At 39.7% G+C, this 26,892-nt stretch overlaps 1 protein-coding gene across 1 annotated transcript; it reads left to right on the top strand.

Moving 5' to 3' along the window:
- Window positions 1-419: 419 nt before the first annotated feature.
- atp5f1d (ATP synthase F1 subunit delta) lies at window positions 420-25,484 on the top strand. Its single transcript, XM_073068269.1, has 5 exons — window positions 420-652; window positions 4,110-4,263; window positions 11,351-11,439; window positions 21,402-21,536; window positions 25,383-25,484. The coding sequence occupies exons 1-4, from the start codon at window positions 449-451 to the stop codon at window positions 21,522-21,524; spliced, it is 570 nt and encodes a 189-aa protein (XP_072924370.1). The 5' UTR covers window positions 420-448; the 3' UTR covers window positions 21,525-21,536; window positions 25,383-25,484.
- The last annotated feature ends 1,408 nt before the right edge of the window (window positions 25,485-26,892 follow it).

Consider the following 26,892-nt stretch of genomic DNA (forward strand, 5'->3'; position numbering starts at 1 on the left):
TTTAGTTGGCCAGGTGTTTACTAGATTAATTGTTGAGCACATTATTGTGGATCGAAGAGCCTGTACCGGTGTTCGATACTCCATAGAACAGTAATAAATCTGAATCGCCTGTCTGTCTATCTAAACGTCTCTTAAAAGTCCCTAATGTATCTGCCACTACCACCCCTGGCTCTTTAATTCAGACAGCAACTTCTGCACCCTCTCCAAAGCCTATTAATGTTGAAACATCAACAGAAAACGCCGCGAATACTCAGCGTCCTTGGAAATAAAAGCAGAATCAACCTCGCGGAAACACGTCGGCGGGTATCTCGCACTGCAGTTCTGGGAGCTGTAGTTCTTTTCGGAGCGTGACCAGAGACGTCCGTCTTACGCACGCGCGAGGCTGAGGAGCCCTCTGGGAAGTGTAGTTCGAAGTGGAGTGCGATTCGCGCCGTCCGTCGTTTTACGCATGCGTGAGGCTGCGGTGCAGTCTGGGTATCAACTTGTCCTTGCTTCTGTGGCCGGTTTCACGGACATGTTCCCCACCAGGATCTGCTCGCTCCTCCGCCCCAGGGCAGTGTCCCGGACCTGGGCCGTGCTTGCTCGGGGTTATGCCGAGCCGGCATCGGCTTCGGCAAATAAGATGTCCTTTACATTCGCCTCTCCGACTGAGGTAAGGCTGAAGGCCCCGGCCAAGCGCCGGGGGTGACACCCGGGCCTGGGGCATGAGGGGACGGGAGAATTAGGGGATTGGGGGGAGCAGGGAAGATTAGGGGAATTTGAGGAGCTGGTTCATAACAGGTGTTTTATTTGCATCCAGTTCTTTGATTTAAGATTGATAATCGATCCTCTATATATTGCAGAGGCACCCATCCTATCCGACGTGCTTTTAGATTATACATTATAGAAGCAGAATCTGCTTCACTTTTCAATCACAGCCGAATTTCCTAAGCCTATTTTCTCGTTCATGTAACTCTCACCCCTTTACCAATCAAAAATCCACCACTCTCTGCCTAAAGTGCTGATAGGTGTTCTCCATTTAAGTTTCTGTCACCATTTCATCTATCATTTTGTGTTGCTACATGCATTCAGGTGAAGAACCTTATGTTCCTTTTTACAATTTTCCTTTCTCTGATCTTGCTTCTAGAGAAATGTGATCATTCTTCATTTTGTCATCCCGACAGTAACTTCTGTCAGCTATTTGATCCCTGAAGTACTGAAGTAATTAACTTGCTCTTCATTTTTGTCTTTTTGTGATATTGATGCATAGAGTTCCAACAGGTTTGGGACTGCAGTAGATAGAGGCTGCTGGTGCCAAACTGTATTGGTCTCTGGGTTCCTTTGGATTCATCAGCTGTGGGGAGAAGTGGATCCTGCTACATCTTGGGCAACATTTTGCTCTCCATGTCCCACATCCCTGGCTTGCATATCAGATAGACAAATGGGACACACCGTCGGTAATTGTCCCTGATCAACGGAAGGCTTTAGCTGTGTTTAGATGTTGCTTTTGAAGCTTGCTGTTCTGTATGTATATACGTTTGCATATTTATAACCATCTCCATCAGGAGACTGACATCACTTGTCCTTGGCAATTATAATGGCACAGAATGATGAACCTTCCAAAAACATAAATGGATAAGAAGCCAACTGAACCACATAGGTAGCACAGCAATGGAAACTGTGAGCAGTTTCAAACTCCTGGAAGTACATATTACACACAACCTCTCATGGTCCCAGATCACATCCTACACAGTCAGGAAAGCTCATCAACACCTCTACTTTGTGAGGAGGCTGAAGAGATTTGGACTGTGCACATCAAATCTCACGTCATTCTTCAGATATACAGCAGAGAGCATCTTAGTATGATGCATCACAGAACCTGCACTGTGGCACACAGGAAGTCCCTTTATGGTGAATAAAGTTAATCCTTGATTCTTTAATGCAAATCATAACAAGGAAAGCTTCCTTACAAGCTGCATCACTGCATGGTACGGAAACTGAACTGCAGAAGACAGGAATGTTCTACACTGCAACACACACAAAATGCTGGTGGATCGCAGCAGGCCAGGCAGCATCTATAGGAAGAAGCACTGTCGACGTTTTGGGCCAAGACCCTTCGTCAGGACTGACTGATGACTGGATAGTCAAAACCTCCCGGCTATCACCCCCAGCAGCCTACTCACCATCAATGACATATATACGGAAAGATGCTGGAAATGGGTCAGTAACATCATGAAGGATCCCACCCATCTTGCTCATAGACTATTTGTCCCACTCCCATCAGAAAGGATGCAACATAGAATTCTCATTAGGACCACAGACTCAAAAACTGTTAGTTTTCCCAAGCAATAAGGCTGATCAATACCTCCGGCCACTAATCCATCCCTCCACGCCCCCCGCCACCACTACTTTATCATTTCCTGTCAGTCACCTTATGACCAGGCACTCATGTGCCTAGCATCACTTTATGGGAATACAGTCAAACTATGTGTATAAGATATCTTGTGTATTTATATTTATTGTGTGCTTTATCTTTTTTTGTGCTTCATTGGACCTGGAGTAACAATTATTTTGTTCTCCTTTACACTTGTGTACTTGAAATAACATTAAACAATCTTGAGTATATGCTGGACCGCAGGTCAGAAACTGCACATCTTGTTCAGGTTTAATTGTCATTCAACCATACATGAACACCCATGAATACAGCCAAACTAAACAACCTTACTCTAGAGTCAAGGTGCAAAACATAGTACCAACAATTGGCCATCGCACAAGGTACATACAGCACATATAAGATATCAGTAAACATAGTCACACAAAAAAAATATATATATAGCCCAGCCCAAGTCCCTGAGTGACATACCTGTAACTTGATGGTGCAGTTCTCAGTAGTCGACAGAAAAGCTCATACACTCCAGCTTTTATTGTCTCCGACATACTCTGGAGAGCGGCTCCAAAGGGAGGGGCATTGATGCTGCGCTACACTGCCGCTGGTGTCTCCTCGCCTGGGCTTCTGCAACAGGCAAGCCTGCCGCTTGAGACCTATTCCTCGCCACAGCCAAAGCCGTGCAGCTCTCCTGCAGTCTTACCTTGCCAATAAGCGATGGTAAAGGACTTGCAGTATTTTGCGTTAACAATGCTCAATAAGGTTTTGTGATCACGAGAGAAGCGTCCAAGGTAATCACTCACTGTTAGAGTGCACACCGACTTCGATGTCTTCTGTAGTAGATAGTAACACAGCTCACACCAAGTCATGCTCCTCCGCCAATAAGCAGCATGCTGATGGAGTAGGCCTGCGCTACTTCTAAGTTCTTGAAGTCCAGCATTATCTTGTGATCATTAAAAAAAAAGGTGTTTTAAAAATGACAAAAAAAACCTTTGGTTGGTCTTGGGGAGGCTGCTGCATCCAGATGTGCTGCCGTTTTACTGGAAACCCCCATTGTCATTGTGGTGAGTGCCAGTGACTTCTCAGTCTACCTGCTCATGGTCGTTGCACCTTACTTGTCTACCTGTGCTCCATTTTCCTGTAACCAACACTTCTGCATTGTGATATTACTTTGTCTTTTGTACTACTTCAATATACTTGTGTTTGGAATAATCTATCTGGACGGCATGAGAAGCAAGACTTTTCACTATATCTTGGTGCACGTGGCAATAATAAATCAGTTACCAATGACTAACAACCCACCTATCACCCTAAACATTAATCCCCTTCAGCACTAATGCACTATGGCCGTGGTATGCATCCTCTATAAAGACGCTGCCTTTACTTAGGCTCTGTTATCAGCAGCTCCCAAACATATGAACCCTTTCCCCAAGAAGGTCAAGGGTGGTGCGTGCACCAGCACCTCTGGTTTATCGCCAAGTTTATTATCCTAATTTGGAAGTCATTTGTTGGTCTGGTCTAAATCCCAGGACTCCCTACCCAGTGAAACTTTGGCAATACCTTCACTAATGATTCAAGGTTGCAGCTCACTGTCACTTTCTTAAGGACATTTGGAGGCAGGCAATAAATGTGGGCCTGAAAAGTTTAAAAACAAAACTGATGTAACAAAGGTTTTGAATTGTTGGGGAAAGCATGTTGAACTGTGTTGGATTTTTTTTTAAACTGTTAATTTTGTTTTGCTTAGGTGTTTTATAATGAAGCCAGTGTTAAACAAGTTGATGTACCAACACTGACTGGAAGCTTTGGTATTCTACCAGCTCACGTGCCTACGCTGCAGGTCCTAAAACCTGGAGTTGTCACTGTCTTTGATGAGGAGGGTGGACAGAACAAGTATTTTGGTATGTTAAATTAGGATTTTGTAGTAGTGATAACTTGAAAATGCAATTTCAGAACTTAAAAACTTACTATATCATTTTTACTACGGCAGATTGCCTAAATTATTGACAATTTACACTAGTTTGTGGTAACAAATCTTTTGCTGTTTTTTGAATCAACTTGACATTGGTATCATAAATTTGTATCCCTTGTGCAATACTTGTCTTTGTATTGATCACATTTGTTTTGTAGTAGTCTTGTAAACACATTGTTTCATTGCAAGCTTTTTCCCAGGGCTAAAATGGCTAACACAAGAGAGCACAGTTTTAAGGTGCTTTGAGGTAGGTGCAGAGGAGATGTCAGGGGTAGGTTTTTACGCAGACTGGTGAGTGCATATGCCTGCTGGTGGCATAGTGGCTTCAGCACCAGACTTCGGAGCGAAGGCTCCCGAGTTCAGATACATCCAGCTCCCTTGCACGCTTTCCATCCGTGCTGGGTTGAGTGTCAAGCTAGCAACTCGGCCTTGTAAAAATAAGAAAGCCTGCTAAAAAACGCCATCACGATGACTCCACTCGGAGTTAAGGGCTTTCATCTTCTCTTCTGGTGAGTGCGTGGAATGGGCTGCCGGCAGCAGTGGTGGAGGCAGATACAATGGGGTCATTTAAGAGACTCCTGGAGCTTAGAAAAATAGGTAATTTCTATAGTAAGGACATGTTCGGCACAGCTTTGTGGGCCAAAGGGCCTGTACTGTGTTGTAGGCTTTCTATGTTTCTATTTCCAGGTTTAAATCCAAGCAACATTCCTAAAACACATTTAAGATTCACTAAAGCTTTCTATCTCAAGTCAAGTCAACTTTTATTGTCATTTCGACCATAACTGCTGGTACAGTGCATAGTAAAAATGAGACAACGTTTTTCAGGACCATGGTTTACATGACACAGTACAAAAAATTAGATTGAACTACGTAATAAAAAAAACACAGAGAAAGCTATACTAGATGACAGACCTACACTGGACTGCATAAAGTGCACAAAAACAGTGCAGGCATTACAATAAATAATAAACATTTCTTTTATCTTATAAAAGACTTCCAAATTACAAACCATTTTTAAAACACAAAGGATTTCCAAAACACAGGTACGATTCCTACAAGCTAAAAGTGACTATTCGCAGGCGGCCAGTTGTCTGTCTCAGAAATCGAAAGCAGAGGAATCGATTCTAGTTCACCCTGTGCTTCTGTCATTCTTCTTACTGTTCTTGGACCATTCTTAAAATATCTGAATTGCTCTCTACATTTATACTGTTTCTTTTTGAACTAAAAACTTAGCCAATGTTTTCTAGTTTGAAACAATCCAAATGAAATAACACATTGCGTTATTGCAATTCTTGAGCAGTGAGCACAAGTGCTGTGGGGCAGCAAGCTATGCTTTTATCTTCAAACTGATTACTGCTTCACGGTTACATTTGAGAACTGAAGACTGGCTGCCATTTACAACAAAAAGCTAAACAAAGAATATTGGTTGGAAGTTTAACTTAGTGGAAAAACAACATTTTGATCTTCAGAAGTGTCACCTGTTGTGTTTTGAAAGCTGAGCTCGGCAAAAAGGCAAAAATCCCTGGACAGTGAATATCCAGCGCACCTCATTGACTGGCAAACAAGGTTTTACATGTGGCTACAAATGCAATGTTGACCCATGTAAACATTATGTGTGTGCACAGGTGTCTCCTTTTCTCAAGGTATCTAACTGGTTCTAATTATTGCTGTTAAAATGGAAAAGCTAAAATCTGAAAACCAAATAAAAGTTTTTTTTCATTTAAGTGAGGAGGTGGTTAAGAGTCACCCGCTTAGTGTCTGGAATTATAGGCCATAATGGATAAGGTCTACACATTTCTGTCCCTGGAGAATATTAGTGAACCAGATAACTTTTATTATCATCTTGTAGCTTCATAATTATCAATATTGACTGCAGCTTTATTTTTCAAATTTCATATTTATTGAAGTACTTGAATTTTAATTCCTCTGCTACAGTGGTGGATTGAATTTTGTGCCTGGATCAATAGTCCAGCATTCTGACTGATGTTAGTTCAATAACTTCACTGCAGTTGTGAACCGTGACCTCTGGTAACCAGACCTTTCTTGTCTGTTGTTTTGATCAAGGCATTTAGAGGTAGGAAAATAACAAAACAGAACGTAAATGGCCAATGATTTCAATTTCAAAAAAGTTTTTTTCTTCCCCAAGTACTATCAAGGTTTCATTTAATCCCAACCGCCTAGAAAATATGCAAATAGAACATCAAAGGTGTCAACCTGGAATAACATACAAAGTGCTGGAGAAACTCAGCAGGTCAGGTAGCATCTATGGAAATGAATAAACAGCTGATATTTTGGTCGGTTTTGTTTTGGACCCTTCTTTGGGACTGAGAAGGAAGGAGAAAGATGGCAGAGTGGAAGGGGGGGAGATGGAGGCTAGCTGGAAGATGATAGGTGCAGCCAAGTGGGTGGGAAAGGTCAAAGGTGGAGAAGAAGGAATCTGATAGGAGAGGAGAGTGGACCATATGAGAAAAGGAAAGGAGGAGGGGACCCAGGAGGAAGAGATAGGCAGGTGAGAAGAGATAAAAGGTCAGAGTGAGGAAGGGAGGAGGGAGAAGACTGTTTTTACCACAACTCCAGTTCTTTTTCCACCAATCTTGTACAGACTGCTGAGAGCTTTCAACAGAGTGTTACTTCTGATTTCCAGCTTCTGCAGTATTTGTTTTTCCTAAGTAAAATGATTCTTTATGTTTCTTGTTTGGTTTTCAAGAACTGGATCATTCCCCTTGAAGAAATGGTGAAAGTGATGCCATGAATTTTAATAAGTAGTAATGATGACAAAAAGTAGAAGTGACTGACCAACGAATTATTAGAATGACAGTCTCTGTTAAAGTTTCTAAGATCCTGTTCAAGGGAAAAACTTTTTTTTCAAGGATTAACGATTAGCTTTATCTGTAACATATATACCAAAACGTGCAGTGAAATATATAGTTTGCATCAAATCAAGTCAGTGAGGATTATGCAATTGCAACCACACTTCTGGTGCCAGTGTATCATGCACACATCACTTGCCCCAACCCATCTATCTTCAGAATGAGGGAGGAAACCCTTGAGGTCATGGGGAAAATGTACAAGCTGTTTACCGGCAGCATGCAAATTAAACCCTGATCAATGATCGTTGGCACTGTAAAGCATTGCGCTAACTGCCATGCAGCCATGATATCCCAATTTATGAATTGTTCTTCTTCTTCTCTATTCTGTGCTATATTATTTCTGCTTGTAACGTGAAAAATACTCGAGTTGCCACTGGGGAATTTATCCTATTTGAATGTGGTAGCTAATTATTAAAACCTCAGTTTTGAACTAAAAGCTCACTGGATGATCTGCTGGGATGTCTTAAAAAATGGTAGTTTTATGTGCAGTAATTTTCAGTATCAGACTTATTAAAGCTTGAATTGGAGGCTGATAATTACTGAAATGTTCAATTATTAATGACTTGCAGAGTAATCAGAGCTAAATGAGTAAATGCCTATATAAAAAAACCAGGAACACTGATTTGTGCTTAATGTATTCCACAAAAATGGATAGCTGTGATGATAAGGATGTAAAAGGAAGGAGCTGTCTAGAAATTCTCAAGGAGTCTAGGAAGCCAGGAGATGGGGCTTGGGCCTGTGATTGTCTCCATCTCTTGCTGGTTAAAGCATTGAGGAAGATTAAAATCATCGAGGCAGGCGTGGAGGGTGAGCGAGTATTCAGCACGGTGTACCAGCCACTTGCTGCTGCCGAAGAAGGTGTCTGTTTGTGGTGGGCTCTCGCTCTCTCTCTCTTGCTCATTGCTCCCAAGGGAATGTCCTTGCGTTCGAGTGATATCTATCTCTCTCCCCTCCTTCCCCTCCTTCCCCTCCCTCCCCTCTCTCCCCTCTCTCGATTCTGTTGGTAGAAGCACGGGAGCAAGGTTTAATCACGTGGATTGTAGATTTGGACTCTGATTCAGGTTTATGATGTGTTCTAGTTCGGGTTGTTCTTTTTTTGATGCTACTTTTGGGTGACTTTTGAATTGGTGTGGCCTGTAGATATGTACACCAAACTGAACTGAAATATGCCTTTTGATTTTGTGTTTTATATTCTGTGTTTTGGCTTGTTTTTATTTTTGTTGCTTTTTGCGTGATTTATAGACAATAGGTGCGGAAGTAGCCATAAGATACCTATTTAGCTCCTTCTTGAAAGCAATCTAGCTCCTTCTTGAAATTTGTTTTGCATGTGGTGGGGTGGGGGAGGTTGATGTTTTTCTTTGAATAGGTTGCTTCTGTTCTTGGTTTCATGACTGTCTGTAGGGAAGACAAATTTCAGGGTTGTATGCAGCCTGCAGTCCTCGGAGTCGCCTGATGCCGGTGGCCGGAGGTGGGGAAGTTGTAAGTGGTGTATGAGGAAGCAGAAGCGAGGCGAGTGGGCAGGAGTCTGTGCCAGGAAAAAAGCAAGCCCTAGCCGGCCGGCTCTCCCGTCCATTCTGCTCTCCAATGGACATTAAATTGGACTACATCCGTGGCAACGAAATACTCGGCGGGAGTACAGAAACGGACGGAATCTGAGACGCCGCCATTCAGATCATTTTATTTATGTAACAGATTCAGATCTGTTTATTTATGTAACAGATTTTCCCCAAGTCATCGGACTACCAACCTACTGCCCTCTGCTGTCCTATTGTCTTGTTTATTATTTATTGCAATGCCTGCACTGTTTTGTGTACTTTATGCAGTCCTGGGTAGGTCTGTAGTCTAGTGTAGTTTTTGTGTTGGTTTACATAGTTCAGTGTAGTTTTTGTATTGTTCATGTAGCACCATAGTCCTGAAAAATGTTGTCTTGTTTTTACTGTGTACTGTACCAGCAGTTATGGTTGAAATGACAATAAAAAGTGATTTGACTTGACTACCTCCCTTGAATCTTTGAAAATGAACCTATCCTTGGACTTCTAATTAATAACTGGCAACTCGCATCCTCTAGCTGTATTCCATTTGAAGGGGTGGGCTTGAACAAAATTAATATTTTCCTTATTAATTTTATTCAGATTTATGCCATTCAATGTTCTTTAATCTTTACTGAGCTTGCATCGTTCAAACATGTCATTGCCACAGGCGGCTATGGAGGCCAAGTCATTGGGTATATAGTTAAAGCAAAGGTTGATAGGTTCTTGATTTGTAAGGCTGTCAAAGATTATGGGGAGAAGGTTGGAGAATGAGATTGACAGGGATAATAAATCAGCTGTGACGAAATTGTGGAACAGACTCAATGGGCCAAATATTCTAATACTGCTCCTATGTCTTGTGGTCAATATGATATGAATAGTAAATTCTTTTGATCAATTCCAGAGAGGTTTTGATTTATGTAGATCAGTAAATTTTTGGTTTTGCTAACTGGGCAATACATTTGTATTAGTAGAAAAGGAATGTTACCTTTTGCTTCCTTTGTGGCTGAATATTGAGACAAGTCAGCCCTCATTTTCAACTTGTTCAATGTGGCAAGCCATCTATAGTTATTCACAAAGGAAAAATAACTTTGTACTTTGGATTCCTGGTGTTAACATATAGATCAATAAACTCTGGATGTTAAATGTGAAAGCCATGTATGACAGCCTTTTCCAATGTTGTAAATTGAATTGATCAGTGCAAGTAACATATACACAAAACTTTGAAGGAACTCAAAGTCAGGCGGCATAAACAGGCACATTTTGGGCCACAGTTTATGAAGGGTTTCAGCCTGAGGAAACGTTGACTGTTTATTATCTCCATAGACACTGCCTGACCTGCTGAGTTCCTCCGTGTGTTGCCCTAGGTTTCCAGCATCTGCAGAATCTCCCATGCTTTGCCCATGGAACAGTAGGGAACACATCTTTGGCAAAGATGTTTTCCCTGCACCAAGTTGATTCTAAAGCTTCAGAAGCATTAAAACTGAAATCTCTCAAATATGTCAAAATTAATGAATTAACCACATGTAATAATCAAAAAAATTGAAGCAATTAAAAGAAGCTGAATTATCATATTCCTGCCATTTTTCATTGGATAGATTCTCTAGCATCTTTAGCATTGAGTTATACTTCACTCCTGCACTCCATGCAAATTACAGTTTTGGAGTGCCACGTGTTCGGGATTTGTTGATTTTGACGGCTTTGATACGCTTAGTATTATTTACACGCTGTGGTCACTTTATTAGGTGCAGGAGTGGAACCCGGTGTGGTCTTATGCTGTTGTAGCACATCCACTTCAAGGTTCAACAAGTTGTGCTTTTAGAGATGCTTTTCTGCACGCTTTTATTGATACACAGGGTTATTTGAGTTACTGCCACCTTCCCGTCAGCTTGAATCAGCCTGTCATTCTGACATCTCATTAACAAAGACATTTTTGCCGACAGAACCACTGCTTACTGGAGGTTTTTTTTTGCAGCATTCTCTGTAAACTTTAGAAACTGTTGTACTTGAAAATCCAAAACGTCAGCAGTTTCTGAGATGCTCAGACTGCTCCGTATGGCACTAAGTATCATGCCATGGTTAAAGTCATATTTCTTCCCCATTCTGAAATTTGGTCTGAACAACGTCTTGACCATGTCTTTGTGCATTTATACATGAGTTGCTGCCACATGACTGGCTGATTAGATATATGCATTAACAAGGAGGTGTACTGGCGTACCTAATAAAGTAGTCACCGAGTGTACAATTTTTATTTTGTCTTTTTGGAGTATTTACTATTCTAGTTGGATGGTCGAAGCATATGTAATAGAATTGACATGTGCCTCAGTAATCCAACTAGAATGGTAAATGTCCCCACAAGCTAATTATCTTATGTTGCATATATTAGAATTAGTTTGTGGTGAGCTTTTTTTTTATCATTAATGATTTGATGGCAGGTCAAAATGCTGTTCTAAATGGTACAATTATGTGATAGTAAATGGCAAAAAGTTTAAGAATGCATCCCATATTGAAGGTAAAATGCTTAATGACTAGACTATAGGAAGAAAAAGACAAATCACTAGAAATTATAATCGATCAAATCATTGCATTGAAATGTATTGTTTTTTTTCCTTTCCAGTGAGTAGTGGTTCTGTGACCGTGAATGCAGACTCCTCAGTTCAGCTTTTAGCTGAAGAGGCAACAGCTCTGGAGAACCTGGATGTCACAGTAAGTACAAGTTTACTTGCTGACTAGATGATCACAGTTCTGAGGATGCAGTGCTTTGGGATTAAAGTTAAAGGATGAGGACATGGGAGATGAATGTAATGGGCAAAAATATGAGCTCCTCTGCTTTGGCAGTGTATTCTTAACTAGTGAAAGATTGAAATGCATTGATGTTCAAAGAAACTTGCATGTTACCCTACAGGCATAGCAGGTAGGGTGCTACGGTTGCCTACTAGTTTGCGAGATGCTATGCCGAAGTTCAATTCTGGAACCTTTCTGTAAGGAGTCTCTGTATGTCCTCCCTGTGGAATCCGTGGTTTTCTCCTGGTGCTCCAGTTTCTTCTCACAGTCCAAAGACGTATCGGGTAGGTTAATTTGTCATTGAAAATTGTCCCATGATTAGGTTAGGGTTCCAAATATGTATATCATCTAACAGACAGCCATGAAACAAAGAAACAAAAAAAAACACATATATAGAGTGATTAACAAAGTATTTAGTTGTTTTGCCTGTTTCATTGGCCACCAGCCAAAAGTCACTGAAGTTCACCAGAGCCATCTTAAACCGGGTTATATGGGTTTGTGGGGTGGCATGGCTCAAAAGGCCAAAAGGGTCTACTCCATGCATAATAAATAAAATAATAAGGAAAGTAGATGATATGTTAACATTTATTAACTGGAAAATGGGCTAAAAAATGACAGAGAAAATTTAAAATGCAAGCCAGTGTGAGCTGTTGCACTTTGACAAACCAGGGCAGGACTTGCACAGTGAATAGTGAGACACAGAGGTGTATGGTAGAACAAAGGGGTCTGGCATTAAGAGATCCATAATTTCTTGGAAGTTTTGTTACAGATAGATAGCTTCCTAAAGAGAGCTTTTGGCACGTTGGCCTTCGTAGATCAGAGCTTTGAATACAGAAGTTGGGCTGTTATATTGAAATTCTGTAAGACAGTGAGGTCAAGTTTAGAGTATTGTGTTCAGTTTTGGTCACCTACCTACAGGATAGATATCAATAAGCTTAAATGACTCTGGAAAAAATTTACAAGGACGTTGAAGACCTGAATTTGGAAAAGTCGAATAGGTTAGGACTTTCTTGCCTGGAGCATAGAGGAATAATGGGTAATTTTATAGAAATACACAAAATTATGAGGGATATACTTAGGATAAATGCATGCAGGCTTTTACCCATGAGGTTGTATGAAATGAAAACTAGAGGTGAAAGGTGAAATATTTAAGGAGACCCAAAGGGAACTTAGAGTGTGGAACGAGTTGCCACCAGAAGTGGCGGGTATGATTTCAGCTGCTACATTTGAGAGAAGTTTGGATAGGTATATGATGGGAGGGGTATGGAGAGCTGTGGTCTGGGTGCAGATATATTGGACTGGGCAGGAAAATGGTTTGGCATGGACTTTATGGTTCTGTGATTGTTGCAGGAAGATTGTCTCTGATGAAGTTACTTTATTCTGCACTCTGTTTTACCTTGTATTGCCTCAATGCCCTGTAATTAATTGATATGTATAGACAGTATGTAAGGCAAGCTTTTCACTGTAACTTGGTACATGTGGCAATTATAAACCAATTTCAATTCTAATTTGAGCACCAAAGTAAAGACTTTCTGCTGCAGTTATATAGGACCTCGGTGAGACTGCACTCTGAATATTGCATGCAGATCCAGTCTCTCTAACGTCATACTTGAAATAGAATGCATAGAAGGCTTACCATATTGACTCCTGGTGCTGATTTGTCCTAAACAGACTGGTTCTCTCCTGTCAGCACTTAGTGAAATGAAAGGTAATCTCATTGAATTTAACAAAATTCTTATGGAACTGGAGAACAAAAATGATGTTCTTCTGACTGGAGTCAGGGTCACCGTCTTGAAATGAAAGATTAGTCATTCAGTACAGAAGAAAAACTGTTCTGCCCAGATTTTTTTTTAAATCTCTCTACCTGAGGTGGATGCAGAGGCTTAGTTTCGAAGTATGATAGATTCCTGCTGCTGACTATAATGAGTTGGTAGGTTAATTGGTCATTATAAATTGTCCCATGATTAGGCTAGGATTAAGTTGGGGAATTGCTGGATGGCATGGCTCGAAGGGCCAGAAAGGCCTATCCCATGCTGTATCTCAATGAGTATACAGATTAATAGATTTTTTGATATTAGAATATATGGAATTATTGCAGAAATTTTGAGCTGAGATCAAGCATCAGCTGAATAGCCTACTTTTATTAATTTCTATGTGTAAAGCGCATTTGAAGATGGTGATGTTTAATTTTGGTCTTGAATCTTTGTGATTTAGAATTGTTAGTGCCTTCGCAATTGCACTTCTAAAATAACTAGTGAAGTTTTGATTTTAGTAAAAAAAAAGGTACAATTATGTTAAACAAGGTTTTCATTTATGAACAAACTGACTCAGCCAGCACACTGAAGGAGAGAGGGACCGTCAAGGACTATTTAATGTACTATTGAATTGACAGTATTTTTTGAGATTTCTCTATCTGGGTGTTTATTCTATTTGGCAGGCAGAATTATTCTTCAGCTATATTGTGCTAAGACTTTTTTTGTCTATGTATTGGGACTTCTATGATATGTGATTGTACCCATCTATAACTGAATAAGTAGAATTGCACCCATCTCCCTCCACCAATCCCCTGTCCCCTCTATTCCCCCCCCTTTAGCATTTTGACATCCTTTAATATGTAAAATATGTAAGTGCCTATAGGCCATACAAGCTCAAGCGTGGTCTGTCATTTCAAAATCTCAAAAACAGAATCAGTTTTAATGCTACTGCCATGTCGTGAAATCTTGTTTGGTGGCAGCAGCCCAGTGCAATACACAAAACTATAAATTATATTAAAAAAATCTTTTTAAAAATTAAATTAGTAGTACAAAAAGAGAGTTGAAAAATAGTGAGATAGTGTTCTTGGGTTGGTTCATTATCTATTCAGAAATCTAATGGTTGAGGGGAAGAAGCTCTTCCTAAAACATTGAGTGTGTGTCTTCAGAGTCCTATAGTATTGAGAAGGGATCATGTCCTGGGTGTTGGGGGTCCTTAATGATGGATGCTGCCTTTTTGAGTCTTCGACTTCTAAAGATGTCTTCAATGCTGGGGAAGCTAGTGCCCATGATGGAACTGGCTGAGTTTGTAACCCTCTGCAGGTTTTTCCAATCCTGTGTAGTGGCCCCTCCATACCAGTTATTAAAGCATGCAGTTAGAATGCTCTCCCCGGTACAACTTGAAATGTTTACATTTGTAAATGTTTGCATTTGTAATCTATATACAATTGTAGATGCTCCTGAGTGGACTGGTCCATCAACACAGTTGCATGCCATTGTATCTTTTTAAGCCAATAGTGTTATCATCTTCACATTTGAGTGTAGTACCTGAGCTTCCAAAGCCCACTGGTATACAGTGCATAAAGAAAATTCACCTTCACTACCACATTGAGTGAGGGGAAAAAATGGTTTTTTTGGTGTTGATATCCTCCATAAATGATTTGAGAAGTTCTTTGACAATCTCTCCTTGTATCTCTGTCAGCAGGTTAGTAACAAATCTTAGAAACCGTGTTATTAGAATTAGTCTCGGAATTCAGTATTTGCAGAGGATAGTGTACACAGAAGCTCCAATAATTTGTATAGGACTTGTCTGGTCTGAACCAATAGTTCCATGTAGAGTAAAAGTAGTTGTTGTTTACTATGTACATCTCCCAAGAGAGCTGTAGATAGCAAATAAAAATATTTGTGCACTCTAGGCCTGAGGGTTTTTATTATGAGAGATGAGAAATAGCTAGCAAGGTTCTAGACTTGGGTGATAACGATTCTCAATGATTCAGGAATAGCTTCTTCCCCTCTGCCGTCAGATTTATGAATGGACATTGAACCTCACTACTTATATATATAATTTTTTAAACTGTAGTTAAGTTTTCATTAAATTGCATTGTACTGTTGCCGTAAAAATCGCAAATTTCTGGTATATGCCGGTGATATTAAACCTGATTCTGATTATTATTTCAGTATCAGATGTATTATCACTGACATATGTCATGAAATTAGTTGTTCTGTGGCAGCAGCACAATGCAATGCATAGAAGGATATTAACAACGATTCTGCAGATGCTGAAAATCCAGAACAACACAATACCAGAGGAACTCAGTAGGTCAGGTAGCATCAATGGAGAGGAATAAACAGCTAACATTAGGGCCAAGACCCTTCATCAGGACTGGAAAGGAAAGTGATAGATTCCAGAATAAGGTGGTGGGGGGATGGGAAAGAGTACAAGCTGGCAGGTGATAGGTGAAACTAGTTGAGGGGCAAGATGGCTGGGTGGGGGAGAGGGGATAAAGTAAGTAGCTGGGGGGTGTTAGTGGAAGAAGTAAAGGACTAAAGGAGAACGAAGAATGTGTTCGGAGAGGTTAGTAAATACTGTATATAAAAAGAGAGAGTAAAATAGTGATATGATATTCATGGCCCATTCAGAAATCTGATGGTGGAGGGAAGGAGCTGTTCCTAAAAGTTTAGTGTGCCTTCAGGATTCTGTAGCTCCTCTGTTTTAATAGTAATGAGAAGTGGGCAGGTCTTGGTTGGCGTGGGTCTTTAATGTTAGATGCAATGAAATAAAAGACTTTTGGTGAAGTAGGCAAATCTGTTAATAGGTGAAATATCTAAAAATGATGGAAGGTGGGTGCATGTTCAGATGCAAGGCAGAGATAGTTTATACTGCTAAGGAATGAGTTCTGATGCCCAAATAAATTTGATTTGTTGGAAGTGAGAAATTGACTTGGAAACAGGACTAGTTTGCAATTATTGTGTACCTTTGAACATCCTTCCAACCCTTGTCTTTGTAGAAAATACAATATATATAGATGATAGGAAATGAAAGAAAAGCAAAAAAAAAGAGGCAATGCTGATAGTTGCCAAAAGATGTTTGAGAATGGGGACTTTCATGAAAAATCGGAATCAAGACATTTTCAGTTGTATATAAAAAAAGGACAATGTAGGTTTCTTCTTAAAAAGTGCAGCAGTGATACATTAAATTAATAAATGATTGATTGCTTTGCATTATTCACTGTAGGGGAAGAAAGTAACATCTGAGGTATAATGAGTAAACTGATAAAGAAAGGAAAGGAACTTGTTAGAGGCAGGAAACATGTTCCCGATGTTGGGGGGAGTCCAGAACCAGAGGCCACAGTTTAAGAATAAGGGGAAGGCCATTTGGAACAGAGTTGAGGAAAAACTTCTTCACCCAGAGAGTTGTGGATCTATGGAATGCTCCGCCTCAGAAGACAGTGGAGGCCAGTTTTCTGGATGCTTTCGAGAAAGAGTTAGATAGAGCTCTTAAAGATAGCGGAGTCAAGGGATGTGGGGAGAAGGCAGGAATGGGGTACTGATTGTGGATGATCAGTCATGATCACATTGAATGGCAGTGCTGGCTCGAAGGGCCGAACAGCCTACTCCTGTACCTATTGTCTGTTGTTAAGATTCATAAAAACAAAATAGTTGTGAAGAAAATAAGGCAGTAAAGTTACAAACCTCTAATAGCATTTTATGTTTACCGGTAGGTGCTAAAATAAATAGTTGTTGATATTGTAAATTAGCTAACAATTTTGTAAATTTTCTAGTTTTCTAGATTTGGAAACTGTTTCATTTAGATAGCTTACAGGTGTTTAGATTGGCAAATTGTGCATGTTGACCCATTATTAAGAAACATATGATGAACCTGAGAGGCAGGGTGGAGCTATGTCTCTGCCAAAGGAGCTGTAAGGTTCTTCCTTTATGTCACACTTTGGTAAGGTATAGCACCTGCTTAGCACCCCCATCCCCTCTTCTCTCATGCTCATATGAAGCCGTGTGAGCATGTGGTGGATGGTCGTATGAGCAGCTGGTCCATATCACAAGTTCTGGTTATGTTACCGCTGATGCCTGGCGGACAGTTTCTGAAGAGTATTGATAATGGCTGGTGTCTCCTGTCTTGTAAAGACACTGCTCAGAAGAAGGCAATGACAAACCGGTTCCGTTGCCAAGAACAATTATGGTCATGGAAAGTCCATGATCACCCACGTCATATGAGACAGCACATAACGAGCAATGATGAACATCAATTTAATTTTCTATTTTTATTATTATGTTTGAAAAGAAGCGATGAGAAATAACTACCAAGATTCTAGACTTAGATTATGCTATTATTTCATTATCGGCTTTATTTTTACTGATATGTCGTAAAACTAGATCATATATGTTATTGATTAAGGGAAGAGTGACTAAAACAACTAGAAAACTAGACGCTAAATCAGTAGTTAAATCAAGTTTTAATTTAGAATTACCTTTAACCAAAGATGTTTAAAGAATTTAGAGGAAAGAGTTGTTTATGAAGTTATTTATAATTTTAATGAAAACATGCTGAACTATAATATTGCTTTTTAAAAATATTTTAGCTTGCCTTCTCCAGAGATTTGTTGGATGAGAGCTGCACTGAAGTGCAGAGATAAGCTAACCAGATGAGCAGGTCTAATCTCATTTTCTAATATATTTTCCAGCAACCTTTAGTTAAGAAATCATTTGATTTGTGAGAATCGTTTTCCTGTTTCTGGCTTTAGAGAGAAGTAGGCGGCATGTTAGTGTAGTGATTAGTGCAGTGCTTTACAGTACCAGCAACTCGGGTTCAATTCCAATGCTGCCTTAAAGAGTTTGTACATTCTCCCCATGACTGCGTGGGATTCCTCCAGGTTCTCCAGTTTCCTCCCACAGTCCAAAGCTGTACTGGTTGTTAGGTTAAATTGATCACTGTAAATTGTCCTGTGATTAAGCTAGGATTAAATGGGGGTGTTGCTGGGCAAAACGGCTGGAAGGGCTTGAAGGGTTTATTCTGTATTGTATCTCAAAAGTAAATAAATAAACAAAAACATTGATTCATACTTCTGTTCCAAATTGCCAAATGTTGAAAAGTGTGAATGAGTTATAGACTTGAGGTTGAATAGTTTAGGACTTTACTCCCTGGAGTGTAGGAGAATGAGGGGAGATTTGATAGGCATATACAGAATTGTGAGGGGTATAGATAGGGTAAATCCAAGTAGGTTTTTTCCACTGAGGTTCAGTGAGAATAGAATTAGATGTCACAGGTTAATGGTGAAGGGTGAAATGGTTAAGGGGAACATGAGAGGGAATTTCTTTATTCAGGTTGGTGAGAGTGTGGAATGAGCTGCCAGTGTAAGTGGTGGGTGCAGATTCAATTTCAACGCTTGAGAGAGAATTGGATGGGTTAATGGATGGGAGGGGTATAGAGGTCTAAGATATGAATTTTAGACGATGGAATCAGGTAACATAATAGTTCAGCATGGACTAGATGGATTGAATAGCCTGTTTCTGTGCTCTAGTCTTTGATGAGTAAATTTCTGGCGACGATTTTGGGGTGACATGGCTGTGAGCTCCATTGTCTTGGTTGATTTTGGATTTAACAAGCACGCAGGATGCTGATCATTATTTTTAGACAAATATCTATTGTAGAATAAACGTAGCTGGCCATGCAGTAACCTACATGTACACACGTCATTTCTGAATCTGTCCTGGTGAGCAGCGATACTTTGAAATTTTTATGTCCTATCTTTGATGCCTTCAAGTGGCAATTAGTTTGAACAGCTTGCCAGAGATTCACACATCCACCGTCATGGATGACTGCTTATTTTTGTGCTGATGAGATCTGAGCCAATTCTATTCTGTGTAATTTGACTTACGATATATCAAGTTGTGTGACTCAAGATGATCATAATGCCGTTGCCCTCACTTCCCTTAATATGGAGCTCATGTTTCTGATTATGAACCTGAAGCTGAGCATGTAAGTGCATTTATTTTAAGATGAAGAAAATTCTAAAACCTTTAAATTCAGAAATTTTGGAGAATTTAGTCTTTTGTTTTAAACACTTCACAACTGAGTAAAGCAGATTAAATTATCCTTTAGTGAAATGCTGCCCATTTACAGCTCTCAATTTTTTATGAAGTTATGAAATTACTTGTAGTTTACCTGTGTTTATGGAAGTTAAGGTAAGGGAATCAGATGCTATGAATACTACATCAAATGCTGAATAAGGGCTGTTTCTAGTTTTCCTTCTGAAATGTAGGGCTATTCGGCCATTCAGCCCTTCAAACTTGGTCTTGCGGTCAGTCCAGTCAAAGCTGATATCTATGCAAAGGGCTTGTACTATGCTGTCCTGTTCTATCTCAGTTATAATTGTTCTTAACATCGTCAAGATAAAATAGCGAAATAATCCAAAGTACTTTACAAGAATGAAAAAAAATTGGTATTACAAAGATTCTAGGAATGAATTGGCAGGAAGAATCAGTGGGATTCAAAGATGATTTCTGAACTTGGTGAGAAGAAATTTAAGGAAGAGCTTCCCAATAGTGTCTGAAATAGCTGTAAGTTTTGCCAACTGGAATATGGGGCCTGTGTTTGACCCATTTACCCCTCTTCTCGCTACTACCATCAGGTGGGAGGGGCAGGGGTTTTGGGTCGCATATCGCCAACTTCAGAAACAGTTGTTGCCTCCAACCATTAGGCGCCTGGATCAGCATGGATGATTTCACTCGATTCAGCACTGAACTAACTCCACAGCTTGTAGACCCATTTTCAGAGACTCTGCCTTTCTTATGTGTAGTTTTTCATGGATTCTATTGCATTTCTTTATTTTCCTGTGGGTGCCTGCAGGAGAATGAATCAAGGTTGTATGTGGTCCACACATATTTATAACTGTACTTTGAACTTTGAAAAAGGATGGGGGCTGGGAGCAAGTTGTGTTGAGGAACCACGACGAACTGATTTATGGAGGAGCAGCTTGCAGCGATATGATGGGGTGAAGCCTTAGATAGACAATATTGCTGATGGGAGACTGATGACCAATACAGTTAGATAGGAAAGTTGTAGGGGGTATAGACTTAATGAGAGATAATGGGTTAATGTAGCTTGGCATCACGGTTAGCATGAATGAGGCAAGTTACACGAACCAGCTTCTGTGCTGTATAAGTCTCTGTGATTCTCTGCTCACTTTCCCTTAGTCTTTTTTCTTTTGTCCAGAAATCTTATCAAGTAGATTCAACAATTTGGCCTCCATAACTTTGTTGCTGCAAATTCTAGTTTGCTGTCGTTGAGTAAAAAAAAATCTCCTCATCTCAGTTTCAAGGATCTTACTGTATTTACTGAACCATGCTAGGAAAACACTTCTGTTGCCCATTATTGTAATTTTATAAATTTCAATGAGAATTCCCCCTTGTTTTTCTTTAACCATTTGTTGTTTTCCAGTGATTGGTATACAAAGATACCTGAATCTCTTTGTACATAAAATGTTATAAATTAAACACCTTTTAAATAAAGCTCTGCCTTTCTGCTTACCTTAGTGAAATGAATAACCACACGTTTATCCTTGTTATACCACATTTGTACCCTGTTCATAGATATTTTTAAGCACGGCTGTTAGCAATACAGCAGTGCCCAGTTCTGGTTCTCTTGAATCTTTGGAATATCCAAATAAATTTGTCCTCCTCTCAAACTTGAAGATCATGTTGAGGGAGAAGGAAGCTGTGATGGTTGTGTACAGAATTAGTTTTTAAAACTGATATTTTTAAAGAGGATTAAATGCGAATACCTTACGTATACAACTATTGCTGATTGGCCATAATGCAATTTAGCATTGGAGTCTTCACAAAGTAGTAAAAAGTATAATTTTGCAGTTATAAAGTTGAAATATATTTTTCTGTTTTTTGTGTAAACCAATTTAACAGATCATTGGACCACCTTTTAAAATTAAAGTAGATGCAGCAGGTATTACATGAAAGTCAGGACTGTGTTGCTGTTTTAAACAATTCCATCACGAATGTTAAAAGTTAAGTGATACATGCTCACCTTTTCTCCAAACAAGACCTCGCAAAAAATTGTGACCAAAGAGGTATCGAAGAGTTAATATTTTTGAATTTTTGTTTCAGGCTGCAAAGGCCAACCTGGAAAAAGCGAACTCTGAACTTTTATCTGCCACTAATGAGGTAGAACGGGCTGAAGCCTTAATTAATATAGAAGCAAATGAAGCAATTGTTAAGGCACTGGAATAGCTGGACTTTTGGGTAAGGAACTTAATTCACATAATGAATATGTTTCAGTGGTTTTGTTGATCTTGACCTGCAGTCCAGGTTTTCTTGTGTGTTGTAAAAATTGAGTAACTCATTTCATCAGGTCAAATACTGATGAAAACCTCTTCCTACTACCTATTCTACTTCAGCTGATGTATCAGGACCCTTAAAACATAGGAGCAGAATTAGACCATTTGGCCCATTGAGTCTGCTTCACCATTTCTTCATGGCTGATCCATTTCCCACCCAACCCCATTCTCCTGCATTCTCTCCATATCCTTTCTCGCCTTAACTAATCAAGAACCTATCAACCTCTGCCTCAAATGCACCCAGTGACCTGGGCTTCCGCAGCCTCCTGTGCCAACGAATTCCACAGATTCACCACACTTCGGCTTAAGAAGTTCCTCCTCTTCTGTGTTTGAAACAAATGACCTGTGTGTGGAACAGCACTAAAAGTAGCAGGGAAACAGAATGTGGGGGAATGAACTTCAGTATCCATTATCAAGAGGTGTTTGACAGCACTGTGACTGAGCTGACAGGCTGAGGGTCTGAAGTAGGCAGAAAGGGATCCAACACGAGAGACAACGATATAATGTTTTTCCATCTTTATTTTTAAGATCTGTGTGTCACCAGCAAGAGTAGCATTAATTACACATCCTTGATTGCTCTGGAGGAGGTGTGGCTGCCAACATTATCACATTTCATACATGATTTAACTGTGATTTTGAGTCGGCACTTCCAACTGGAAGGAATGGACGAGGAGTCTGTGGGGTGGTTGTGAATTGGCTTGAAGTGATATGGTGTATATAAGGCAGAGGTTGCTAGATTCTTGATTGCTCAGGGCGTGAAGGGATATTGGGTGAAGACAGGAGATTGGGGGTGAGAGGGAAATTAGATTGGCCATGATGAAATGACGTAATAGACTCGATAGGCTAAATGGCCTACTTCTGCTCCCATATCTTGTGGTCAAATGGTGATCGGAAGTGAACATCTTGGGTGCTTTACGATTCAAGTTCCAATGTAATTAGTCACTCAGGATTAACCCCTGAACATCAACATCTTACACACTTGCATACTGTATATTAAGCCTTCAAAAGGGATATCAGTGATTCCATTTAATATCAGAGAACATATACAATATACACCCTGAAATTCTTACTCCGCAGACATCCTCGAACCAGAAGAAACCCCCCCCCAAAGCCTCCTGCCCCCTCACACACAAGCAGCAGCAACCCTCCACCTTCCCCCCTCTCCCCACTTATTCTAGCTTAAAGCATTATCATTGCCACCACCCACCATGCAAACGATAGCAAGGCCCCCTAAAGAGAGACCATGGTCTACAGTCCATCAAAAACTAACCGTTCATTCCAACAATTCAACATCTCGGGCTGTCTCTCACTAACAAGGGGGAGACAGATATCACTCCTTCCAGACCGAGAGGGAGGCAGACAATCACTGTTTCGATGCTACAGTCATAATTAATTTGTAATTGTTTTCAGCGTGCCTTTGCAGTTTTTAGCTCTCGCTTCTTGGTGTGACTGCACTGCAGTCTTCTGCCACTAGGTGATACACTTAGTTCTGTGGATCCTTACAGCAAGGTGGTTACCATTTGATTGTGATCTTGAACTGTGACTAATTTACTGTTCTCAGAGAATGCCTTTGTAATTGAAATTTGGCTTCATAGATGGATTACTCACTAATGGGATTTAAAAAAAAGTCCTGCTTCTCATCCTTGTACATTGATGTTGCTGATAGAGGTCCATAGGGTAGAGTAAAAAATGGCCTCGGTTTAGATGACCATATCCATTGAATTGGCGGAAAATGCTCATTGTTAATTCATAAATGTTAAAAAAAAAGGATAATTGAGTCCAGTACATAGTGATCCTCAGGAGCAGGGAAACTATTTCTTGTTACCAAAGCAATGAGAAATTTTGAGGGCAGGAAAGAGGTTCACATACATCATTGATCTAGGTTTTCTTCACATGAATGTTTAAATTTGCTAGGGTGGGGAGATATGAGTAGTTTATAAACAGAATTGCTCCATTGCAGATAATTATAGTGCAGATTTGGTAAAGAGCAACTTTGCTTGGCTGGGCTCCCAGAAGTATGGAACTGTTTGTGACTCAGTTTAGAAGTGCAGCGGAAAGTGAGGGTGCGTGAACAGAAACCTATTCCAAAACAAAGAAGTAAAATGGAAAATTTCCAGTAATAAAGTTAACATAACAACAAACAACTGCCATGTCTGATGTGGTGGTGATTACTATGAGCATTTTATTTTTATGGAACAGTAGTATCCATGATATCGTTTGCATATTTTTATTATTTATGGTGAGGCTGTTTCTTTGAAAATGATAATTGCCATTTATTTTCGTAAGTTAGTCAGGGCTCTGAACCTTGAGTAGAAAGGTAGGAGTTAAAGGTTCCTAAGTAATCAAGTATTCAGAATTACATAAATGATGCGGAACTGATTTCATAAAAGCCTTCACCTGTAGTTTTAATTTTCCTTGGATCAACAAAAGTTTATTCTTAAGCTCACAGAAAACTATACAACACCATTTACATGTTTTAATTTGTAGAGCATACAAGAATATGATCCTAGTGCAGCTTGAAAGGAGATGTAAGTGAACATAGGAAAATTGTAGTATTGTTGATGATATTTTGAGGTGTTTCTGCTTGCTGGTAACCCTGTATATTTAAAAAGTAGCTATCATTTGGGTTTATGTAAAATTTTTTAACCTTACAAAATGTAAAGAATATGTATAATGTATAACTTGCTCTTTTTGTAATTATGCACTTTAGAAATTTAAGCAAACATAAAAGAGACGTATTTTCTTGTCTCCAGGTATAAAAGGTGCTTCATCAGCAAAGTATTGCAGACTTCGTGGCTTTCCTGTGCTTCCTGTGTCTCAAACTATAGTGCATTGTTTGATGAAAAATAGTGATCAAAGTTCAGCTTTTTGAGCAGTGCATTGTGATTTAATATAATCTGCACTGTTGACACTGACACTGCTCCTTTCCCCTGCTTAGCCCCCTCCCCCCCCCACCATGGATCAGGAACACGTGAAGCCATGGGAGCAGGTGGTGGATGGTTGCATGAGCAGCTGGTGTATATCTCAATTCCTGGTTATGCGATCATTGACACCAGGCAGACAGTCTCACAAAGACACTTCCCAGAAGAAGACGATGACAAACCTATTCTGTAGAAAAATTTCCCAAGAGCAACCATGGTCATTAACCATGATCACCCATGTCTTATGACATGGCACATAACGAGCGTACTCTGAATTGTGAATCCTGAAAGCTGATTTAAAAGCTTACAAATACTGTGTTTTTGAATTTTATTTGGAACAAGGTTGTATAAATTTATAGAAACAAAGGCCACCTCAGATGGAGGGTGTGAACAGTACCCCATTTTTCCCCTGGAAGCTCTGCTATTTTGGGATGTGCTTGGGGCAAGTTAACATCAGAAGTTGCCTACGTGGAAATGTGTTGCTTCAATTTTCTCTCTAAATTGTATATTTCCCAAGACTAAATTACAGTCCCAGTGCTGATAACAAAGAGTGTCTTACCCATTGAGTGTGTGATGTATTTTCACTATTTGACTCCCAATTCTGGGAACATGTAACGTAATCACAGGAAGTTTCAGTGGGAAAAGTCTCTCAAAACTGATAACCTCAGATTAATGAGTTCAAAGCATTCAATTCCATAGAAAAAAACAAACATATATTGTTTACATAGTGCAGCATTGATCACCTTCAGTGATTGTTATTTCATTTGAATTTGTTCTTAACTGCCTCCACGTTTTAAAATCCTCATCATAATGCTCCTCTATCTTGGCAGGGTGAAGAGAACGTCGTGAAACTGTTTGACCTTCATTTGGGAAGACCAAAACTTTGTACAGTAAATTGGATTGAATTTATCTGAATAAACATCTAAAACAAATTGGTCTATTTTTTTTCTCCTGAGGAGAAAATTATGTACATATATTGAAACACATAGTGAAGTGTGTCATCTGTGTGAACAAGCAACAAACCCAAGGATTGCTGGTGGCAGTCTGCAAGTGACACCACACATTCTGGCATGCCTATAATGTTCGGCAAAATTTTGCAGCTAAAACGGATGTCGGGCATTAGTGCAGTGATGAATTATCATGCCTCTATTATCACTGCAGCTTGGATCAACTATTGGTCCTATTTATAAATATGAGTATTAACCTTTTCAGTCGGTGAGCAGTTAAACTTTAAGGTAATGGCTTTGTTCTGATTTCTGTCAACTGAGACTTGAATGGGAAAAGCCCATTCCTTAGTGTAGAGGTGAACAACCTGACTTGCCATTCTCCATTCCATAAGTTGGAATGGCCTCTAAGACGTGGGTGATGGCCTCTTTTAGCAGCTCATCACTATTAAAAGCTTCCACATTGATTTGAATGTCACTGGTAGAGACCGTTAAAACCATTCCAATAAAACTATTTCAAAACTGCAGTGCTAACAATGCATTAAAGAAAAATAGGCTAATTAAAATACTTTGCTTGAAGCATCAGCCATTTTTGGGTGTATAATTAAATCAGGGATGCTTGAAGGCTTATCAGTGTTTGGGGTATACACTGACTTCCTTGGGTGTAACCTATAGCTAATTTCATCATCTTTTAAATGTAATCCATGTATTAAGAATTTACATTCTGCTCCCAATCTGGACATAATCTTTGGAGGGAAATATAATTAACAAAACATACTGGGTACATACGTAGTTCTCACTTCAACACCTTGCTTCACCATCTACCTCTCTCAAAGCTCCGTCATGCCAGTGACTTGTTAGAATGGCTGTGATTAATGGAGAATGGAAGCAAATGCTTTTTCTCCCAAGATCTTTGGGTTTCACGTGAATTTATGAATGCAAAGTTTGCCCAATGGTTTGTATATAGATACAGTAATTGTCACCCTGAGTAGTTGTACATTGGTTCAAATATTTATGAATATCCTCTGTGATTGCTTGCAAATTTCTTGTTCTTTATGCATTTCTTGCAGCTAAGGAGAAAAATGTCTGCTAGAAATTCAAGATATTTCTAGCACCAAATTGTTTTCAATATCTGATGTCATATCTGCTACTTGGGTGAAGATCAGAGATGAGACCAAGAGCAGTAACAATCCAAATTTGATAGCCTGATTAGTTTAACAGTTGTAATAATTCATTTTGCTTCATCAGTGGTCATGGGTGTGAATCTGAAGGCACATTGTCTGTTTCTCCTTTTAAAAAGACAACGTTGTGCTGAGCCCTATGCAGTTCCCTAGCAATAACCTAAATTGAAAGTAGCTATTACTGTCACTCTGGAGTGAATTTGTGATAACTCTGG

This window comes from Hemitrygon akajei, chromosome 16 (assembly GCF_048418815.1).
Source record: "Hemitrygon akajei chromosome 16, sHemAka1.3, whole genome shotgun sequence".
Lineage (NCBI taxonomy): Eukaryota > Metazoa > Chordata > Chondrichthyes > Myliobatiformes > Dasyatidae > Hemitrygon > Hemitrygon akajei.

Excerpts from the sequence above, each read along its gene's own strand:
- atp5f1d (XM_073068269.1), top strand. The coding sequence starts at position 449 with ATGCGTGAGGCTGCGGTGCAGTCTGGGTATCAACTTGTCCTTGCTTCT. Across the intron at positions 653-4,109 it reads CATTCGCCTCTCCGACTGAG|GTGTTTTATAATGAAGCCAG; the intron begins GTAAGGCTGAAG and ends TGTTTTGCTTAG. Across the intron at positions 4,264-11,350 it reads TGGACAGAACAAGTATTTTG|TGAGTAGTGGTTCTGTGACC; the intron begins GTATGTTAAATT and ends TTTCCTTTCCAG.